This window comes from Bombina bombina, chromosome 7 (assembly GCF_027579735.1).
Source record: "Bombina bombina isolate aBomBom1 chromosome 7, aBomBom1.pri, whole genome shotgun sequence".
Taxonomy (NCBI): domain Eukaryota; kingdom Metazoa; phylum Chordata; class Amphibia; order Anura; family Bombinatoridae; genus Bombina; species Bombina bombina.
Genome location: NC_069505.1, coordinates 278677286 through 278696324, shown reverse-complemented (window position 1 = coordinate 278696324; position 19039 = coordinate 278677286). Strand labels below are relative to the sequence as shown.

The following is a 19039-nucleotide window of genomic DNA, read 5'->3' as shown; positions in this document are numbered from 1 at the left end:
TTAGTATCCTTTGTTGAAGAGTTAGAAAGGCTCATAGAAGCTTAGGAGCGTGCTTGTGTCTTTAGCACTCTAGGGCAGCAATATTTGCAGCAATGTATATCATTGCTAGAAAAATTATTGCAGACAGTTGCCATAGACGGCTAAACACACATGAATGCTCCTAAGCTCCCTAGGTTTACTATTTGAAGGATACCAAGAGAACAAAGAAAATTTAGTAATAGAAGTAAATTGGGGAGGTTTTGTTTTAATTTCTTGCTCTCTCTGAATCATTACTATCCCATTAATCATTATGCCCAAAAACCTCTGGGCTCTATTTATAAAGCTGCATGATATTGCTTTGGAGCCTGCAGCTGATAGTTACAAAACAGTGGTCATCAGACCTCTGCTTCTTAACCTATACACCAGCTCTGAATTGGCAATTTGCAATCACCCTAGACAAGTCTGGCCCGGTTGATTGACAGCCCCTGCTTGTGCGCTATTAGACGCTTGCAAGGAGGAAGTGGCATTGCACAAGCACCTGCTAGTGCAATGTTACATCAGGCAGCATATTGCTACCTACTTCCCAAGATGCTGACGGTAAGGTACGTTGGGCCCTTGTTAAATCTTGCCCAATAACACGCCACCTTTTCTTTGCAAAATTGTATTTTTTAAAAAAAAAGTTTATTAATAATAATAATGATGTTATTAACCTTCACAAAAGTAAAGTGGTTCTAAGGTCTATTTGCCACCAGCACATATAAGTTGTGATAAGGGAATGAACACTTGAGGTTTTAGCTGTGCTGCTGACTAACTAATTTTGCTGTTTCTGTTTCAGCTCTACATTCAGACCACAACGCTCACAATCTCTATGAATCTCAGTGCGTCGGTGGCCCTAGGGATGCTCTACATGCCTAAGGTTTATATTATAATCTTCCACCCAGAGCTCAACGTGCAGAAACGCAAGCGCAGCTTTAAGGCTGTAGTAACAGCAGCCACAATGTCATCACGTTTGTCACACAAGCCCAGTGACAGGCCAAATGGGGAAGCTAAGACAGAGCTTTGTGAGAATGTGAACCCAAACAGTAAGTATTAAAAAAGACATTGACTACATGGCCCTATACAGTCTAAATCTATATATCAAATTAAGTACAGTTCAAAAGTGTGTATGTTTTTACATTGATTTAGAAAGTATAGATATAAAAAAGTCAAGCATTGCAGTCATTGATATAGAGTTCACATAAAACACAACATAACACCACGTTTATCTCTATAAGATGAATAGACTCAATCAAACCTTTATAGGAGCTCATTCTATCCCACTGCTGACACCAAATTACACTATCAGCTAAATGAAATCATTATTATGACATGCAATGAATTCTCTTATGTACAGTGAAAGAATGAAGCAAGAGACTTGAATATGCATGTGAATAATACAAATAGTGTATTCTTCTTCTTAAAGGGAAATTCCCCCTAATTAGTTTCTGAAACAAAAAAATGTTTGTTTTTTTCGTGTTTTTTTCTGTGCATGAACCATTTGGTCTTGCTTTATGCAGTATTATATCATGTTTGCTTAAAGGAACTTTAAAACCCATTTTTTTTTCTTTTATAATTAAGATAGAAAATGTGATTTTAAACAACCTTCCAATTTACTTATATTATCTAATTTGTTTTGTTCTCTTTGTTTTCTTGATTAATAAGGATACCTAGGTAGACACCAGAACTGCTGATTGATGGCTGCATATATAAGCCTCATGTTATTGATTTACCCAGTACATTCAGCTAGCTCCCTTTACTGCATTGCTGCATCTTTAACAAAGGATACCAAGAGAATAAAGCAAATTAGACAAAAGTAATTTGGAAATTGTGTAAAATTTTATTGTCCGTCTGAATCATGAAAGAAAAAAATTGGGGTTCATGTCCTTTTAAACATGTTTTTTTTTTTTTTTTGTAACAAGGAAATGTGTTTGTGGAATTTAAATATCTAGGGGCCTATCTATCAAGCTCCGTATGGAGCTTGAAGGCCCGTGTTTCTGGCGAGCCTTCAGGATCTAAAGACCGCTGCTCCATAACCTGTCTGCCTGCTCTGAGGAGGTGGACAGACATCGCAAGTAATCAACCCGATCGAATACGATCGGGTTGATTGACACCACCTGCTAGCGGCCGATTGGCCGCAAATCTGCAGGGGGCGGCTTTGCACCAGCAGTTCACAAGAGCTGCTGGTGCACAGAGAGTATTTCTCTCTGCATTCAGCGATGCCTGTCGGACATGATCCATAGGCCCCCAAGTGTCTACTGTTTGCAACACAATTAACATAGCAAAAATAGCAAAAATAGACTTTTACTGTACCATTGAGAATTAGAGCTACTGCCGATAATCCATTACTGATAAATTACCTGTCAAAACCCACAGTCTCTTGCCACTCCTGATGAGGATGCAGCCAGTGATGGGAGCATACATAAGAATGCCTGCTTCTAATTGGTTTACCAGCCATATCTTTATCTAGAGAAACACTGCAGCACAACTTTAACTATATATTTAAAGGAATTCTAAAACATGATTCAGATAGAGAAGCAATTTTAAGCAACTTTCTAATTTACTCCTATTATCAATTTTTCTTCATTATCTTGCTATCTTTATTTGAAAAAAAAAAAAGAATCTAAGCTTAGGAGCCGGCAAGTTTTTGGTTCAGCACCTGGGTCATGCTTGCTGATTGGTGGCTAAATGTAACCACCAATTAGCAAGCGCTATCTAGGGGGCTCAACCTAAAATGTGCCGCTCCTAAGCTTTACATTCCCGCTTTTTAAATAAAGATAGCAAGAGAATGAAGAAACAAATATTATAGGAGTAAAATAGAAAGTTGCTTAAAATTGCATGCTCTATCTGAATCATGAAAGCAAAAATTTGGGTTTAGTATCCCTTTAACTTATTTTCATGTGTTAAAGGGGTTCATCAAACTCTTGTTCTTGTTTTCATCAGATAATGATTTCTAAACTTTGGGCTGTTTTTACATTGATAACAATTCCAAAATGTTTCAGCTGTTAGTACCCCAGAAGTTGGAAATTGTTACCCTTCAGAAACAGCATGAAATCTGCATTGTTAATCTCCTGATTTCGCAAAAATTATCTGTACACATTTAATCAGCATTAAAATGGTGATTTCAGGGTATTAGTGATTATATTACAGGTTGAAGAGCCTGTATATTGCTTGATCTCAAAAAGGTTTTGAACATTTGCATTATCGGTATAGTCTTTAATATGTATCTTTACCGGACTATGGATCTGGCTAATTTCTATTAGAGTGAAAGGGCTTCTTGTTACTTGTGTAACTTTAATTGACTGAGCAGGCAGCATTGGTATCTGTTTGGTGACATTACTTTCTAACATCATACAGTACGGTGGGAGTAATGTCAGTGTGTTTTGCACATGCGCAAAACAAATGTTACATGTGAAAACTTAATGGCATATGAAACCCCAATTATTTATTTCATGATTCAGATAAAGCATTCCATTTTGAGCAACTTTCAAATTTACTCCTATTAGCAAATTTTCTTCGTTCTCTTGGTATCTTTATTTGAAAAAGCAGGAATGTAAGCTTAGGAGCCAGCCCATTTTTTGTTTAGCACCTGGGTAGCGCTTGCTAATTGGTGGCTACATTTAGCCACCAATCAGCAAGTGCAACCCGGGGTCTGAACTAAAATGGGCCGGCTCCTAAGCTTACATTAGTGCTTTTCAAATAAAGATACCAAGAGAACAAAGAAAAATTGATAATCGGAGTAAAAAGTTGTTTGAAATTGTATTCTCTATCTTAATTCTGAAATATAAATTTGGGGTTTCATGTACCTCTAAAGAAATATGAAACTCCCAAATTTTCTTTTGTGATTTAGACAGATCCTACAATTTAAAAAAAAAAAACTTTCCATCTTCGTTCCCATGATATTCTGTGTTGAAGAGATACCTAGGTAGCATCTGAAGCACTGCATGGCAGGAAACAGTGCTGCCCTCTAGTGCGTTTGCAAATGGATAACATTCTTGTAAAATTACTGCCATATTCTTTAGACTCGTGAATGCTCCTGGGTTTATGCCCTTGGTTCCAACAGATTATAACAAGAGAACCAAGAAAATGTTATAATATAAGTAAATTAGAAAGTTATTTAAAACCATATGCTCCGTCTGAATCATGGATACAAAATTGTGGTCATATCCCTTTAAGGGTACTCAGTAATAAGTTAAAAATGTTTGCCAAGGAGATTATAAAGGGAAAAACTATTGTGTTTTTAACCCTTAAAGGGTCATAAAACCCAAACATTTTCTTTCATGATTTAGAAAGAGCATGCCATTTTAAACAACTTTCTAATTTACTTCTATTATCTATTTTGCTTCATTCTCTTGATATACTTTTGCTGAAAAGCCTATCTAGATAGGCTTAGTAGCTGCTGATTGGTGGCTGCACATAGATGCCTCGTGTGATTGGCTCACCCATGTGCATTGCTATTTCTTCAGCAAAGGATATCTAAAGAATAAAGCAAATTAGATAATAGAGGCAAATAAGAATGTTGTTTAAAATTGTATTCTCTACCTGAATTATGAAAGAATTTTTTTGGGTTTAGTGTCCCTTTAAGGACCAGGAATTACAGACAAAAACGTACCCAAAAGACCAGAGCAATTTTAGCATTTTTGCTATCACTCCATTTAAACAGAAAAAGAGCCTTTTTTTATTTACCTATCAAAACTATATATATTATTTTTAGTAGACAAGGTATCGATCTGATCAAACCTGTCCTCAGACCTCCCTAACAGGTCACATTTTGAGGATATCTAAATTGGAGCACAGCTAAGATAATCAGCTGATTAGTAAACATGGTTTTTACCTTTCTAATCCAAGGTAATCCTGAAAACCTGGCCTGTTGGGGAGGCCTGCAGACAGGTTTGAAAAATAGTGATCTAGGCACATTTTGGTATATTCATGCTACCGTTTTGCTGCCAAATGCAATCACATTAAAAAAATTTTTTTACTTTTTCACAAACTTAGTACGCCGCTAATTGCAGCTGCACACCACACTTCTGAAATTCCTGACAGTTAAGGGGTTAATCAGGTAGCTTGTAAGGTTAAGTTTACCAATAGTGTAGAAATTACCCTCCCACCTGATACCTCCCACTACCTGATCCCTCCTAAACAGCTTTCTTCTCTCCCTCACCCACCACTGGTCACCACCATCTTAGGTACTGGCAGACAGTCTGACAATTAAGTTTAGGGCATTTAAAAAAAGAAAATCTGCAGTGTAGGATTCCCCCCCTTTCCCGCCAACCACCCTGATCCCCCCTAAACAGTTCTCTAAACCTCCTCCCTCTAACTAGTATCCACCATCTTAGTTATTGTCAGCTGTCTGCCAGTACCCAATTCATATTAAATTTGTACCTTTTTTTAAAAAAAAAAACTAAATATTTTTATGTAGTGTAGCAGCCCCCCTCCCCTTCCCCACCTCCCCCTCCAACCGATCATTCTGTAGGCCCCTCCCCGCTCCCCTCTTCCAACACATTTTCTATAGGTAGTGGATCCCTTCCATCTTCTCTCTTTCCGTGAAAATCATTTTCTGCAGTGTAGCGGTCCCAATCACTACTGCCCCCTCTCACCCTCCCACACCACCAAAGTATAGCGCCACCGCAAAGCAATGCAGATATGGACACAGAGTGTTACTCTCTGCATTGGAGATCTTCTGCCCTGCTTTTCCTGCACAGCCCCACTCGAGGGGCATGCAGAAATAGCGCAATCTCACCGCTGTCATCGAGATCGCAGCAGAAAAAGCCCAGGACCTTAAGGGCTAAACGACTGGCGCCGTACAGGGTACATCACTGTTCATTAAGGGGTTAAGTATGAAGAATTTGGATTGTGATAAAAAAAAAACAGGACTGGCACATGTTAAACAAGATAATCATGAAATGAAATTATGATGATCAACTCCATAATAAGAAAAATTATTTGTTTATAAATTAAATGTTCTAACACAATAGATTATTTGCAATTATTTGCAAACTAGCAAGTTCCTTAATAATGTCAGATCTGTTTTCAGAGCTGTTTGGTTAGAGGTTTTTTTCTCCCCGGCACATTTGCTTACAGTTTGGGATATAATGTACATTGCGTGGACAGATAACTCAGTGGGGAGGAAAGAGCTTGCTGGAGCAAGACCGCCAGTCTGTAAAAAAGCAGTGACCAGCCGGAGGCATAACACACGATCTGATCCAAAGAGGCACAGCTTGTATTGCTGCAAATCTTGTCTATAGACCGAATATTACAGAATATATAATATGATAGAAATGGTGCAGACAATATTACAAAAATCACATAATGATAACTGAAAGCTCTTCCATAAAATATCAGAATAAATGGGGTGTTTGAGACCAAATTGTACACAGCCGAGCAGATATATTTATAACACATGACACATAGATACTGAGACAGAAAAGTGTTAATACAAGATCGTAGGCCTATAAATAGCATTGTGAGGTCACTCCAGTCCTGGTGCCTTCCCTATCTGTCCTAGTTTTTAAATAGGCCGTTTTGTTCTCATTTTCTGATGCTTTGTAACTGCTTTTTTTCTCCTTTGGGAGTGAAATTCTCATCAAGCTCAGCAGATGATGACTCTAATAAAGTTCACTGGACTGCCGCGCCTCCGTTCTCCAACATAGCTATGACTCTCCTAGCATGTAGGTGCCGAGCCCTCTGTCACTAACGCTGGGGGACACTGTGACATGCGCACCCAGAGCAGTAACAATCGTCTTGAAGATGAGAACGCTCGTGATGCTGACCTCTAGTAATTCATGTTAGGGGAATTGTATTTTATCTATAAAAAAAAAGTGGGAAATCATTTCCATATTATCTATTAGTAATAAGTAAAGGTAACACAAAGGGCAAAATTAAGTAGAAATCCTTTTCAGTCAGCCGGACCTCCCCAGCTCACCAGTTCCTATGTATTTCTATAGAGTTAATTCACTGAATAGTGCAGAAAGGAGTGCGCATTATTGAATCTATCTGTCAATCTCTATTATCTATCTATCTATCTATCTATCTATCTATCTATCTATCATCTATCTATCTATCTATCAATCATTCATCGTTATTTTCTTCCTTATCTATCTATCTATCTATCATCTATCTATCTATCTTTTAATACTATCTCTCCATCTTGCTTTATCTATTTCATATCTATCTATCTATCTATCTATCTATCTATAAATCTATCTGTCTGTATGTCTGTCTATCTCTCTATTATCTATCTATCTATCTATCTATCTATCTATCTATCTATCATCTATCCATCATTCATTGTTATTTCCTTCCTTATCTATCTATCCTTTAATACTATCTCTCCATCTTGCTTTATCTATTTCATATCTATCTATCTATCTATCTATCTATCTGTCTGTATGTCCGTCTATATCTCTGTTATCTATCTATCTATCTATCATCTATCTGTCATCTATCCATCATTCATCCTTATTGCCTTCCTTATCTATCTGTCATTTAATCCTATCTATCCATCTTTCGTTCTCTCTATTTCATATCTATCTATTTAATATCTATCTTCCTTCATTCATCCTTATTTCCTTCCTTCTCTTTTTAACTTATTTCTTATCTATCTGCCTTTTAATCCTATCTCTCCATCTTGCTTTATCTTTTTCATATCTATCTATCTATCTATCTATCTATCTATCATCTATCATCTATCTATCTCTCTGTCTGCCTTTAAATCTGTTTGTCTGTTTGTCTTTTAGAAAGCCTATATGTCTCTCTGCGTGCCTGCAGGTCTGTTGGTATGTCAGTCTGTCTTTCTGACTGTCTGTCTGTCTTTCTGACTGCCAGATCTGCCAGTCTGTCTTTTTGACTGTCTGTCTTTCTGACTGCCTGTCTTTCAGCTTACCTGCAGGTCTGTCAGTCTTTCTAACTGCCTGTCTGTGTATCTGCCTGCCTGCCGGTCTGTCTGTCTTTCTGACTGTCTTTCTGACTGTCTATATTTGCTTATTCAGATTTAGGGGCATATTTATCAAGCTCCGTATGGCTCGCCCGAAACAGAAATTATCGAGAAGTTATGAAGTAGCGGTCTAAAGACCGCTGCTCCATAACCTGTCTGCCTGCTCTGAGGCGGCGGAAAGAAATAAACCCAATCGTTTTTATAAACCTGCTAGTGGCCACGAATCTACAGGGGGCAGCATTGCACCCGCAGTTCACAAGAACTGCTAGCGCAATGATAAATGCCGAAAGCGTATGCTGTCAGTATTTATCGATGGGCAGCGATGTGCAGAGCACATGATTCACTACTTCGTATCATGTCTGCTAGCACATTGTTAAATATGCCCCATAAACTACGGCTTCCATATTTGCCAGAATGCCCAGCCATGACTGGAAACTCCCATATCATTTATGACTTCTTTTTGGTGGGTATGAAGAAGCTCAGATAGTCTGACTGCCAGGGCACAACCCACATTAGATAATTCCTGCTTTAAAGAAAGAGTCTTCTCCCTCACTTAATAGAGATTTAATGCAAAGTGACCTATCCTCCCGCAGGGACACAGAGCTTCTCTGCAAGTCTGTCACAATCGCCAATGCCCTGTGACACATGACAATACGAGCGCAGAACAGTGAGATATATGGTGAGGTCAGCAGCTCTCACTATAAAACGTACTGGCAAAAGGAGCTTGTTAAGAGCAGGCTGCTGAGATGGACTTCCGTTGTGACACTTATTGTATTAACTATCTGCTAATAAAATGCCATTTTCATTGTGCTACAGCCGGGGGAACTGTCTCAAAGGAACAGACATGGCAAGACACTCAGCAATACACTTTATTACTAACAAGACAAAAGTGCCCATTTTAGCACTCTACACCAGTAAATAGACATGCTCCAAAATATATAAAATGTTGTAAAAGTGAAATATAATAACCCAGAATAACATAGAAAAGAAAGTGTTACTATGTTACTAGCTGACAATGATTCAGTAAATAAAGATTGTATTATCAGTGATGCATTTAGTATTTGCGCTGCTCTAGGCATTGGTCAGTCTGTTGCTCTCCAGCCCAACTTCCTGAAATGTTTAATTCATATTTGCCTTTTATATTTCTCACAACTAAATTCAAGGGGCACATTGAGGGGTCCTTAGGGGCAGTTCTAGAAATTAAAAATTAGGAGTCAATGATTGGGCTGATTATTGGATGTTCTGTAGGTGGAGTCGGGTAGGAAGAGACAAGTTCATGGTGTTAAGTGGGCATTGTTGTGTAATCCAGGGGTATGGCTAGCTGATCCAGCTGGCATTGCGGTGGCCCCTGGTTGTAAGGGACAGCAGCGTAACAAGCACCTAATGGACTTAGCTGTTGCTGCCTATGGAGTAGACAGCCTTGTTCTGCATGTGGATCACACAGAGGGAGAACAGTGTAAAAGACTGGGGGTACTTTTCACCCCTGTGCTTCTCTTTATAGCTGCCACTGGGAGTCATCCACCCACACTAACAGAGCTCCTAACCGTTCTTCATGGCTCCACCCAGAAAACAAGTCCCCATCACCTCCCAGTCCCAGTCAGCCTGTATAAAATGTTGGCAGGTCCGCACTAGGCAACCAGGGATCATAAAGTTATTGTAACAGTAATAATAAAAAAAAACATCTGTAGTGTATCATGCCACCCATCAGAAGGCCAGTTTACAAGTGGGGCGCAATCTTGCGCTTTTGCTCATGCTCAAACATAGTCAGAAGTAAACACAAGGGAATTTGGGCTTGTATTACAAGTTCAAAGTAAAATGTTTGATTGAAAGTGAAAGCCGATGCAAGCTAACTTCAGCAGATTGCGACATCGCTAACTTCTTCTCCGCATAGACTCCAATGGAGAGCAAACTGGAAAAAAAAAATACTTATTGCTTGTTTGCTTACCCAAAGCTAGTTATGAATATTTTACATTCCAATGTTCTTCACATAAAAGAAAATGTTCTATTTATTTTTAATATGTTTTGTTAAATATATATAAATACATGTATACACATATATAAATAGTGTACGTATATACTGTATGTATAGAACATTTCCCCCTATGTGAAGATCATTGGAATGAAAAATATGTACAGTACATACACTGTAAAACACATTATTAAATATTCAAATTGAATTTTAAAATTATTTTTCTTATTATTATTTGAGTGGAAAGGACTCCAAAGAATAGGTATAATATAGTTCTTTCCCTACAAACACCTTGTCATGTACCATATACATTTTAACCCTTATAACTTCTAATATTTATATGAATAACTTTTATTAGATAGTGTATATAGGAGTGTAACTGTTTATTTAAAGGGACATTCCAGCTATAATTGGAAACCACATGGGAGCATTTCGGTATTAAATAGAAGCCTTTTTGTTATATACATGTATTAGCAAAAATGCTTCTGATAAAAGCTATAGCTGTTTTAAAAATGTATTTATGTATGCAATGTGCACCAGCATTTTAAACACAGCACTTGCTCAGGGAGCCTAAGGTGTTTTTACCATCTGGTATTGACTCAATTTGTTAATTGTTGACATGATAAAAGCCCCACTGATGATCAGAGCAGCTGCATTATTTAAGATGTGGGTGCAGTGACATTCCAATATCTAGCTATACTTCACATGCACGTGCAGAGAAAAATTCTAACACTAAAACAGTGATAACTTTTACTAGCAGCAATTTTGCCAATACATGTAAATTGCAAATATGTTTCTATTCAAAGATATAATTAATCTATGTGCAATTAAATTTTGACCGGCATGTCCCTTTAAATGCATTTATGTTATGTTAAATGCAACTTTTTATTTAGCCCTAACCCTTTACGCAAGGTCTTCAGTTGCGCTAACCCGATGAACACAAATTTAGTTTACTCTCAACTTGTAATAAGCACACAAGTTAACTCAAAGCAATATTTCAATATTGTGCACAAGCTAACATTAGCGCACCACTTGTAGTTTAAGCCCATAATATGCTGCTCTCCCAGCATTTACTGCTCTAGACACAGGTCTATTTGGCCAAAGCCAAAATACACCTATGTTGTTTGATTTAGTTCTCCTTAAAAAAATAAAGTTAGTTGTCTATATGCATTAATACATAAATCCAAAACCATCATCAAAGGCAGGACCACAGGAGATGTAGGGATGGGTTCTGCATTTATCCATAGGAAGTGTACGCAGATGCCTCTGGGTATTTTATATCAAGCATTTTCCCATTGCAGCTAATTAGAAACCATACAGAGGGTGCTTCTATGTTTTTAGGCTGGCAATATTGTTGTACTATTCAACTTGTGCTTGGGGGCATTCGAAGCGTAAATCCAGTCCTATTGGCAATTGCAGTGTGTGTGTTTTGTGTGTATTTATGTGCAATGCTTTCAGAAGCCAATAGCTGAGATTTCAGACGCAGATAACTGTTTTTGTGTGGTTTAATCAGTTCAGCATACTGTGGTCTAGATTACGAGTGGAGCGGTAGGTTTTTTTTTTGCACTCTGCCATTCGCGCTCGTTCTCACATTAGCGGTAACAAATAGACTTTGAGAAGTCGCAAACGCAAAATCCTTGAAAAAGTTGCAGACATCTGTGAAACTGCCTTGGATGTGAGGGACATAGCCACAAGGAAGGGACTTACCGGTTAAGAAATAGGACAAGTGTTAAACTCTGTAAATACATATATACACATATAAATACATACATACACACATATAAATTATATATATATATACATATATATTATATACACACACATATGTATACATACATATACATATTAAGATATGTGTATGTATGTATATCTATGTTAAAGCCCTTTGCATGTCATCATGTCTTGGCATATCTTTGAGTCCTTCTAACTTTTTATTGCAATTTTTTAAATAATTTTTTTTAGATAGTGTTATTACGAGTGTAACTGTACTTTTTTCCTATGACATGGAGCGTCCACAACATCATTCCAATTACTAGTGGGATATTCAACTCCTGGCCAGCAGGAGGAGGCAAAGAACACCCCAGCAAAACTGTTAAGTGTAACTGCCTTACCCATAACCCCCAGTCATTCTCTTTGCCTCTGTCAATGGAGGTTGTGCGAAGTTGGTGTCTAAAGATTGTATTCCTTTTATCAGTACTTTTCCCTGCAAGCAAGGATTGGGGTCTAGCTGTGTCCATGTCAGTCTCTTGAGTAAGAGTAGTGGTGGCTTTTAGCAGTTAAAAGACGGCAAGTGCTTTTGCCTTCTAGGTACAGAAGGATACCAGCACTTAGGAGGTTAATCCTATTTTTAGATCCTTCGTTTGGGACTTAATACTCCTTATTAGTTAAGGAGTCATTTTTAGGACATGGCACTTAGATTTATAGTATAAGTCAGTTCATATGGGCATTTTCACTTGGCAAGGGAGCTTAAGGATTAATAATAAAGAATTCTTTATTGGATACCATACTTTTTATTTCGCTTCTAGGGTAGAGGCTTTCAGGTTTATTTTACTTTATTGGGCTACCGTAAAACTTCTGTGAAACTCTTGTACAGTTTATCGGGCTAAATAAGTATAAGCTTTTTTTTTAAACTGCAGTTTTTTCGTGCTCTTTTTAGAACTGAGTACATTTCTGTGTCACAGTTGAATTTCTGTCCCGATCAGGTGTAGCCCGCACTTCCGCTTTTACGGAGCGGTTATACAGATAGTGCAGCCATCTTTGACTCTGCTTAGTTTTTTTTTTAGAAGGCCAAGCTTCTAAGGCCAAGCTTTTGGCTTTACCTTACAAGGGAATGTGCTCACTTTCTTTAGTACAGTTACCTCTCTCTTTGCTTAAACCAACTTGCCTATAAAATTAAAACTACACATGATTTATTAACCTTTTGAGTGCTACATATGTAGGCCTAGATTTAGAGTTTTGTCGGTGCTAACTCTGCTTTTTTTTCCAGCGCACCCTTAAGACAACGCTGGTATTTAGAGTTGTCTGAATGGCAGCGTTAGCCTCAGAAAAGGGAGCGTAGAGCATAATTTAGCTCCACTTCAACCCTCAATACCAGCGTTGCCTACGGGTAGCGGTAAGCTGGAAAAACGTGCTCGTGCACAATATCCCCATAGGAAACAATGGGGCTGAGCTGGCTAAAAAAAAACTAACACCTGCAAAAAAGCAGCGTTCAGCTCCTAACGCAGCCCCATTGTTTCCTATGGGGAAACACTCTCTAAGTCTACACCTAACACCCTAACATGAACCCCGAGTCTAAACACCCCTAACCTTACACTTATTAACCCCTAATCTGCTGCCCCCGCTATCGCTGACACCTGCATTTTATTATTAACCCCTAATCTGCCGCTCCGGGACACCGCCGCAACCTACATTATTGCTATGAACCCCTAAATCTACTGCCCCTAACATCGCCGACACCTATATTATATATTTATTACCCCCTAATCTGCCCCCCCAACATTGCCGGCCACCTACCTACACTTATTAACCCCTAATCTGCCGACCGGAACCACGCCCTTCACTATAATAAATGTATTAACCCCTAAACTGCCGCAATCCCGCCTCGCAAACACTATAATAAATTGTATTAACCCCTAATCTGCCGTCCCTAACATCGCCGCCACCTACCTACAATTATTAACCCCTAATCTCCCACCCGCAACGTCGCCGCTACTATAAAAGTTATTAACCCCTAAACCTAAGTCTAACCCTAACCCTAACACCCCCCTAAATTAAATATAATTTTAATTAAACGAAATAAATTTACTATCATTAAATAAATTATTCCTATTTAAAACTAAATACTTACCTATAAAATAAACCCTAATATAGCTACAATAAAACTAATAGTTACATTGTAGCTATTTTAGGATTTATATTTATTTTACAGGCAACTTTGTATTTATTTTAACTAAGTATAATAGCTATTAAATAGTTAATAACTATTTAATAGCTACCTAGTTAAAATAAGTACAAAATTACCTGTAAAATAAATCCTAATCTAAGTTAAAAATACACCTAACACTACACTATCAATAAATGAATTAAATAAATTAGCTAAACTAAAATACAATTAAATAAACTAATCTATAATAAAAAACAAACACTAAATTACAGAAAATAAAAAAATTACAAGAAGTTTAAACTAATTACACCTAATCTAAGCCCTCTAATAAAATAAAAAAGCCCCCCAAAATAATAAATGCCCTACCCTATTCTAAATTACAAAAGTAATCAGCTCTTTTACCAGCCCTTAAAAGGGCTTTTTTTCTATTGGCTGATTGGAACAGCCAATAGAATGCGAGCTCAATCCGATTGGCTGATTGGATCAACCAATCGGATTGAACTTCAATCTGATTGGTTGATTGAATCAGCCAATCAGATTTTTCCTACCTTAATTCCGATTGGCTGATAGAATCCTATCAGCCAATCGGAATTGAAGGGACGCCATCTTGGATGACGTCACTTAAAGGTACAGTCATTGTGTATGAAGACTCCGGATGAAGAGGATGGCTCCGCGTCGGCTCCTTGGAAGATGGCTCCGCTCCGCTCTGGATGGATGAAGATTGAAGACGCCGCCTGGATGAAGACTTCTACCAGATGAAGGACCTCTTCTGCACACCTTGGATGAAGATTTCGGCCCGGTTTGGTGAAGACAACTCAAGGTAGGGAGATTTTCAGGGGTTAGTGGCTAGTTTTTTTTTAAGGGGGGTTTGGGTGGGTTAGGAGTAGGGGTATGTGGGTGGTGGGTTTTAATGTTGGAGGGGTTGTATTTTTTTTTACAGGTAAAAGAGCTGATTACTTTGGGGCAATGCCCCGCAAAAAGCCCTTTTAAGGGCTGGTAAATGAGCTGATTACTTTGTAATTTAGGGTAGGGCATTTTTTTATTTTGGGGGACTTTATTATTTTATTAGGGGGCTTAGATTAGGTGTAATTAGTTTAAACCTCTTGTAATTATTTTTTTATTTTCTGTAATTTAGTGATTGGTTTTTTTTTGTACTATAGTTTAGTTTAGTTTATTTAATTAAATTTAATTGTAGGTAATTGTAGTTAATTTATTTAATTAATTTAATGATAGTGTAGTGTTTTAGGTTTAATTGTAACTTAGGTTAGGATTTATTTCACAGGTAATTTTGTAATTATTTTAACTAGGTAGCTATTAAATAGTTATTAACTATTTAATAGCTATTGTACCTAGTTAAAATAAATACAAAGTTGCCTGTAAAATAAATATAAATCCTAAAATAGCTACAATGTAATTATTAGTTATATTGTAGCTTTCTTATGGTTTATTTTCTAGGTAAGTATTTAGTTTTAAATAGGATTAATTTATTTAATTATAGGAATATTATTTCGTTTTATTTAAATTATATTTATGTTAGGGGGGTGTTAGGGTTAGGGTTAGACTTAGGTTTAGGGGTTAATAACTTTATTATAGTAGCAGCGACGTTGGGGGCGGGAGATTAGGGGTTAATAATTGTAGGTAGGTGGCGGAGATGTTAGGGACTGCAGATTAGGGGTTAATCAAATTTATTATAGTGTTTGCAAGGCGGAAGTGCAGCGGTTTAGGGGTTAATATTTATTATAGTGGCGGCAATGTCCGGTCGGCAGATTAGGGGTTAATAATTGTAGTTAGGGTAGGTGGCGATGTTGGGGGGGCAGATTAGGGGTTAATAAATATATGTAGGTGTCGGCGATGTTAGGGGCAGCAGATTAGGCGTTCATAGCTATAATGTAGGTGGTGGCGGTGTCCGGTCGGCAGATTAGGGGTTAAAAAATTTTATTAGAGGGTTTGCGATGTGGGGGGGGGGCCTCGGTTTAGGGGTACATAGGTAGTTTATGGGTTTTAGTGTACTTTATAGAACAGTAGTTAAGAGCTTTATGTTCCGGCGTTAGCCCATAAAGCTCTTAACTACTGACTTTTTTTGGCGGTCGGAGTCTTGTCGGTAGAGGGTCTACCGATCACTTCCAAGACTCGAAATACCAGCGTTAGGCAAATCCCCTTGAAAACATAGGATATGCAATTGACATAAGGGGATCTGCGGTAGCCTCGAGTCACGGAATGAAAGTGAGAGGTAGACCCTTTCCTGGCTGACTCTAAATACCAGCGGGCGGTAAAAAGCAGCGTTAGGACCCCTTAACACTGCTTTTGACGGCTAACGCCAAACTCTAAATCTAGGCGGTAGTCTTTTATTTTAAGAGAGTGCTCCCTGCCTCTCTTGGTTCTCAAGTTTGCTTTTGCATTACTACATAGCACCTACTCTATCCTTTAATATTTTGGGACTTAGTCCCTTTCTCTCACTGTAGGAAATAGAAGGTTAATTTAAATAAATATACACAAGTAGTGCAATTGGTCTTTTTGTTCACTAAGGGAATGGCTCTGTTTGGACCTAGTCTGGCAGAGATCATTTCAGAGATTACAGGTGGAAAGGGATCTTTCCTACCTCAGGACAAGAAAAATAGACCTAGAGGTCATCAGACCTCTAATTTGCATTCCTTTCGTAACTTTAAGGGACAAAAGTCCTCCTCTTCCTCTTCTAAACCAGATCAACCCAGATCTTCTTGAAAACCCAACCAGCCCTGGAACAAGGGAAAACAAAAAAAGAAGCCTTCTGCTGACTCTAAATCAGCATGAAGGTTCCGCCCCCAATTCCAGTGTGGATAAGGTGGGGGCAAGCTTTCTCTTTTTTGTCAAGCCTGGGTACGCAATGTCCCAGACCCTTGGGTGGTGGACATAGTATCCCAGGGTTACAGAATGGGATTCAATTCTTGCCCTCCAAGGGGCAGATTTCTCCTGTCAAGACTATCCTCAAACCAAATAAGGAAGGAGGCCTTCTTAAACTGTTAAAGGACCTATACTCTCTGGGAGCTATTGTTCCTGTCCCTCTAGCAGAACAGGGTCTAGGATTCTATTCAAATCTATTTGTGGTTTCCAAAAAGGATGGAACTTTTCAGCACATTCTAGACTTCAAGTGTCTCAACAAATTCCTCAGGGTTCCGTCCTTCAAGATGGAATCTATTTCTTCCATTCTTCCTTTTGTACAGGAAGGTCAGTTTATGACGACCATAGACCTGAAGGACGCATACCTTCATGTTCCTATTCACAGGGAATACCATCAGTATCTGAGGTTTGCATTTACGGACAAGCACTTCCAATTTGTTGCACTTCCATCTGGTCTGGTAACAGCTCCCAGAATATTCACAATGGTTCTGGGGAGCTATTGGCTGTGATCAGATCCCAGGGAATTGCTTTAGCGCCTTATCTAGACGACATCTTGGTTCAGGCGTCATCTTTTCAACTAGACCAATCTCATACAGAGATGCTGTTGTCTTTTCTACGTTCCCATGGGTGGAAAGTGAATTTGGAGAAAAGTTCTCTTGTCCCATCTACCAAAGTGTGTTTCCTAGGGACTATAATAGATTCCCTGTCCATGAAGATTTTTCTGACAGAGGTCAGAAAAGACAAGATTCTAGCTTCTTGCCTTTCTCTCCAGTCTGCCTTTCGTCCATCTGTGGCCCAATGCATGGAGGTGATTGGACTGATGGTGGCATCCATGGACATCATTCCTTTTGCTCGGTTCCATCTACGACCGCTGCAGTTTTGTATGCTCCATCAATGGAATGGAGATTATTCAAACTTATCTCAGAGGATAAATCTGAACCCTCTAACAAGAAACTCTCTCTCGTGGTGGGTGTCACAGAAAAATCTGTCTTGGGGCACTTGCTTTCTTAGACCTTTCTGGGAAATTGTGACTACAGATGCCAGCCTGTCAGGCTGGGGAGCTGTTTGGGGCCCTCTGCCCTCTAAAGGCTCAGGGCCTGTGGTGTCAGGAAGAGTCCTCTCTTTCCATAAACATCTTGGAGTTGAGAACTATCTTCAATGCCATATCAGCATGGCCTCAACTGTCGTTGGTCCGGTTTATCAGATTCCAATCGGACAACATCACCTCAGTGGCTTACATCAACCACCAGAGAGGGACTTAAAGTTTCTTAGCCATGAAGGAGGTGACTTGCATTCTGCAGTGGGCGTAAGGTGGTATCGGATCAAAATATTAATCAGGAAATTGTTGTTCCTTCTTTTTGTCCTAAACCTTCTTCTCAAAAGGAACGTCTTTTGCATAACTTGGATGTGGTGCAGGCTCTAAAATATTACTTACATGCTGCTAAAGATTTTCTTCTGCCCTGTTTGTTGTTTTCTCTGGAAAGCGTAAGGGTCAGAAGGCCACTTCTACTTCTCTGCCTCTCTGGTTGAGAAGTTTGATTCGTTTGGCTTATGAGACTGCTGGACAGCAGAATCCTGAGAGAATTACGGCTCATTCCACTAGGGCTGTGTCCTCTTCTTGGGCTTTCAAAAATTAAGCTTCTGTGGAACAGATTTGCAAGGCGGCAACATGGTCCTCTCTGCATACTTTTTCAAAATTCTACAAATTTGATACTTTTGCCTCAGCCGAGGTTTCTTTTGGGAGAGGGGTTCTTCAAGCGGTGGTGCCTTCAGTTTAGGTCCTCCTGCCTTTTTTCTCCCTCCCTGTTCATTCTGTGTCCTCTAGCTTGGGTATTGGTTCCCACTAGTAATTGGAATGACGTTGTGGGCTCTCCATGTCATAGAAAAGAAAACAAAATGTATGCTTACCTGATAAATTTCTTTCTTTCCGGATATGGAGAGTCCATGACCCCGCCCTCTCTTCTTATTATAATTGGGCAGTTTTTTTCTGTAAACCTCAGGCACCTTTTCACCCTTGTGTTTCTTCCTTTTACATTTCCTTCGGCTGAATGACTGGGGCTTATTGGTAAGGCAGTTACACTTAACAGCTTTGCTGGGATGCTCTTTGCCTCCTCCTGCTGACCACGAGTTAAATATCCCACTAGTAATTGGAATGACGTTGTGGACTCTCCATGTCTGGAAAGAAAGAAATTTATCAGGTAAGCATAAATTTTGTTTTTAAATGCACTTTTGATGTTTTTTGTGACACATTTTTGTTTCAGGTAATAGTTAAACAGAGCTCTGAAGTCTTAAGCATTCTAGCATAAATCACAATTCACTCACGCGTTCACATTTACTTTCAACTTGTAATACGGGCGGAATT

General features: G+C 38.7%; 1 protein-coding gene across 1 annotated transcript in view; it reads left to right on the top strand.

The window, feature by feature from the left end:
* Positions 1–19039, top strand: part of GRM7 (glutamate metabotropic receptor 7) — a 759363-nt gene that overhangs the window by 698672 nt on the left and 41652 nt on the right. Inside the window, exon 9 of the mRNA XM_053689364.1 lies at positions 815–1061. Within this exon, the coding sequence (XP_053545339.1) occupies positions 815–1061 (247 nt within the window). The remainder of the gene's footprint in view (positions 1–814; positions 1062–19039) is intronic.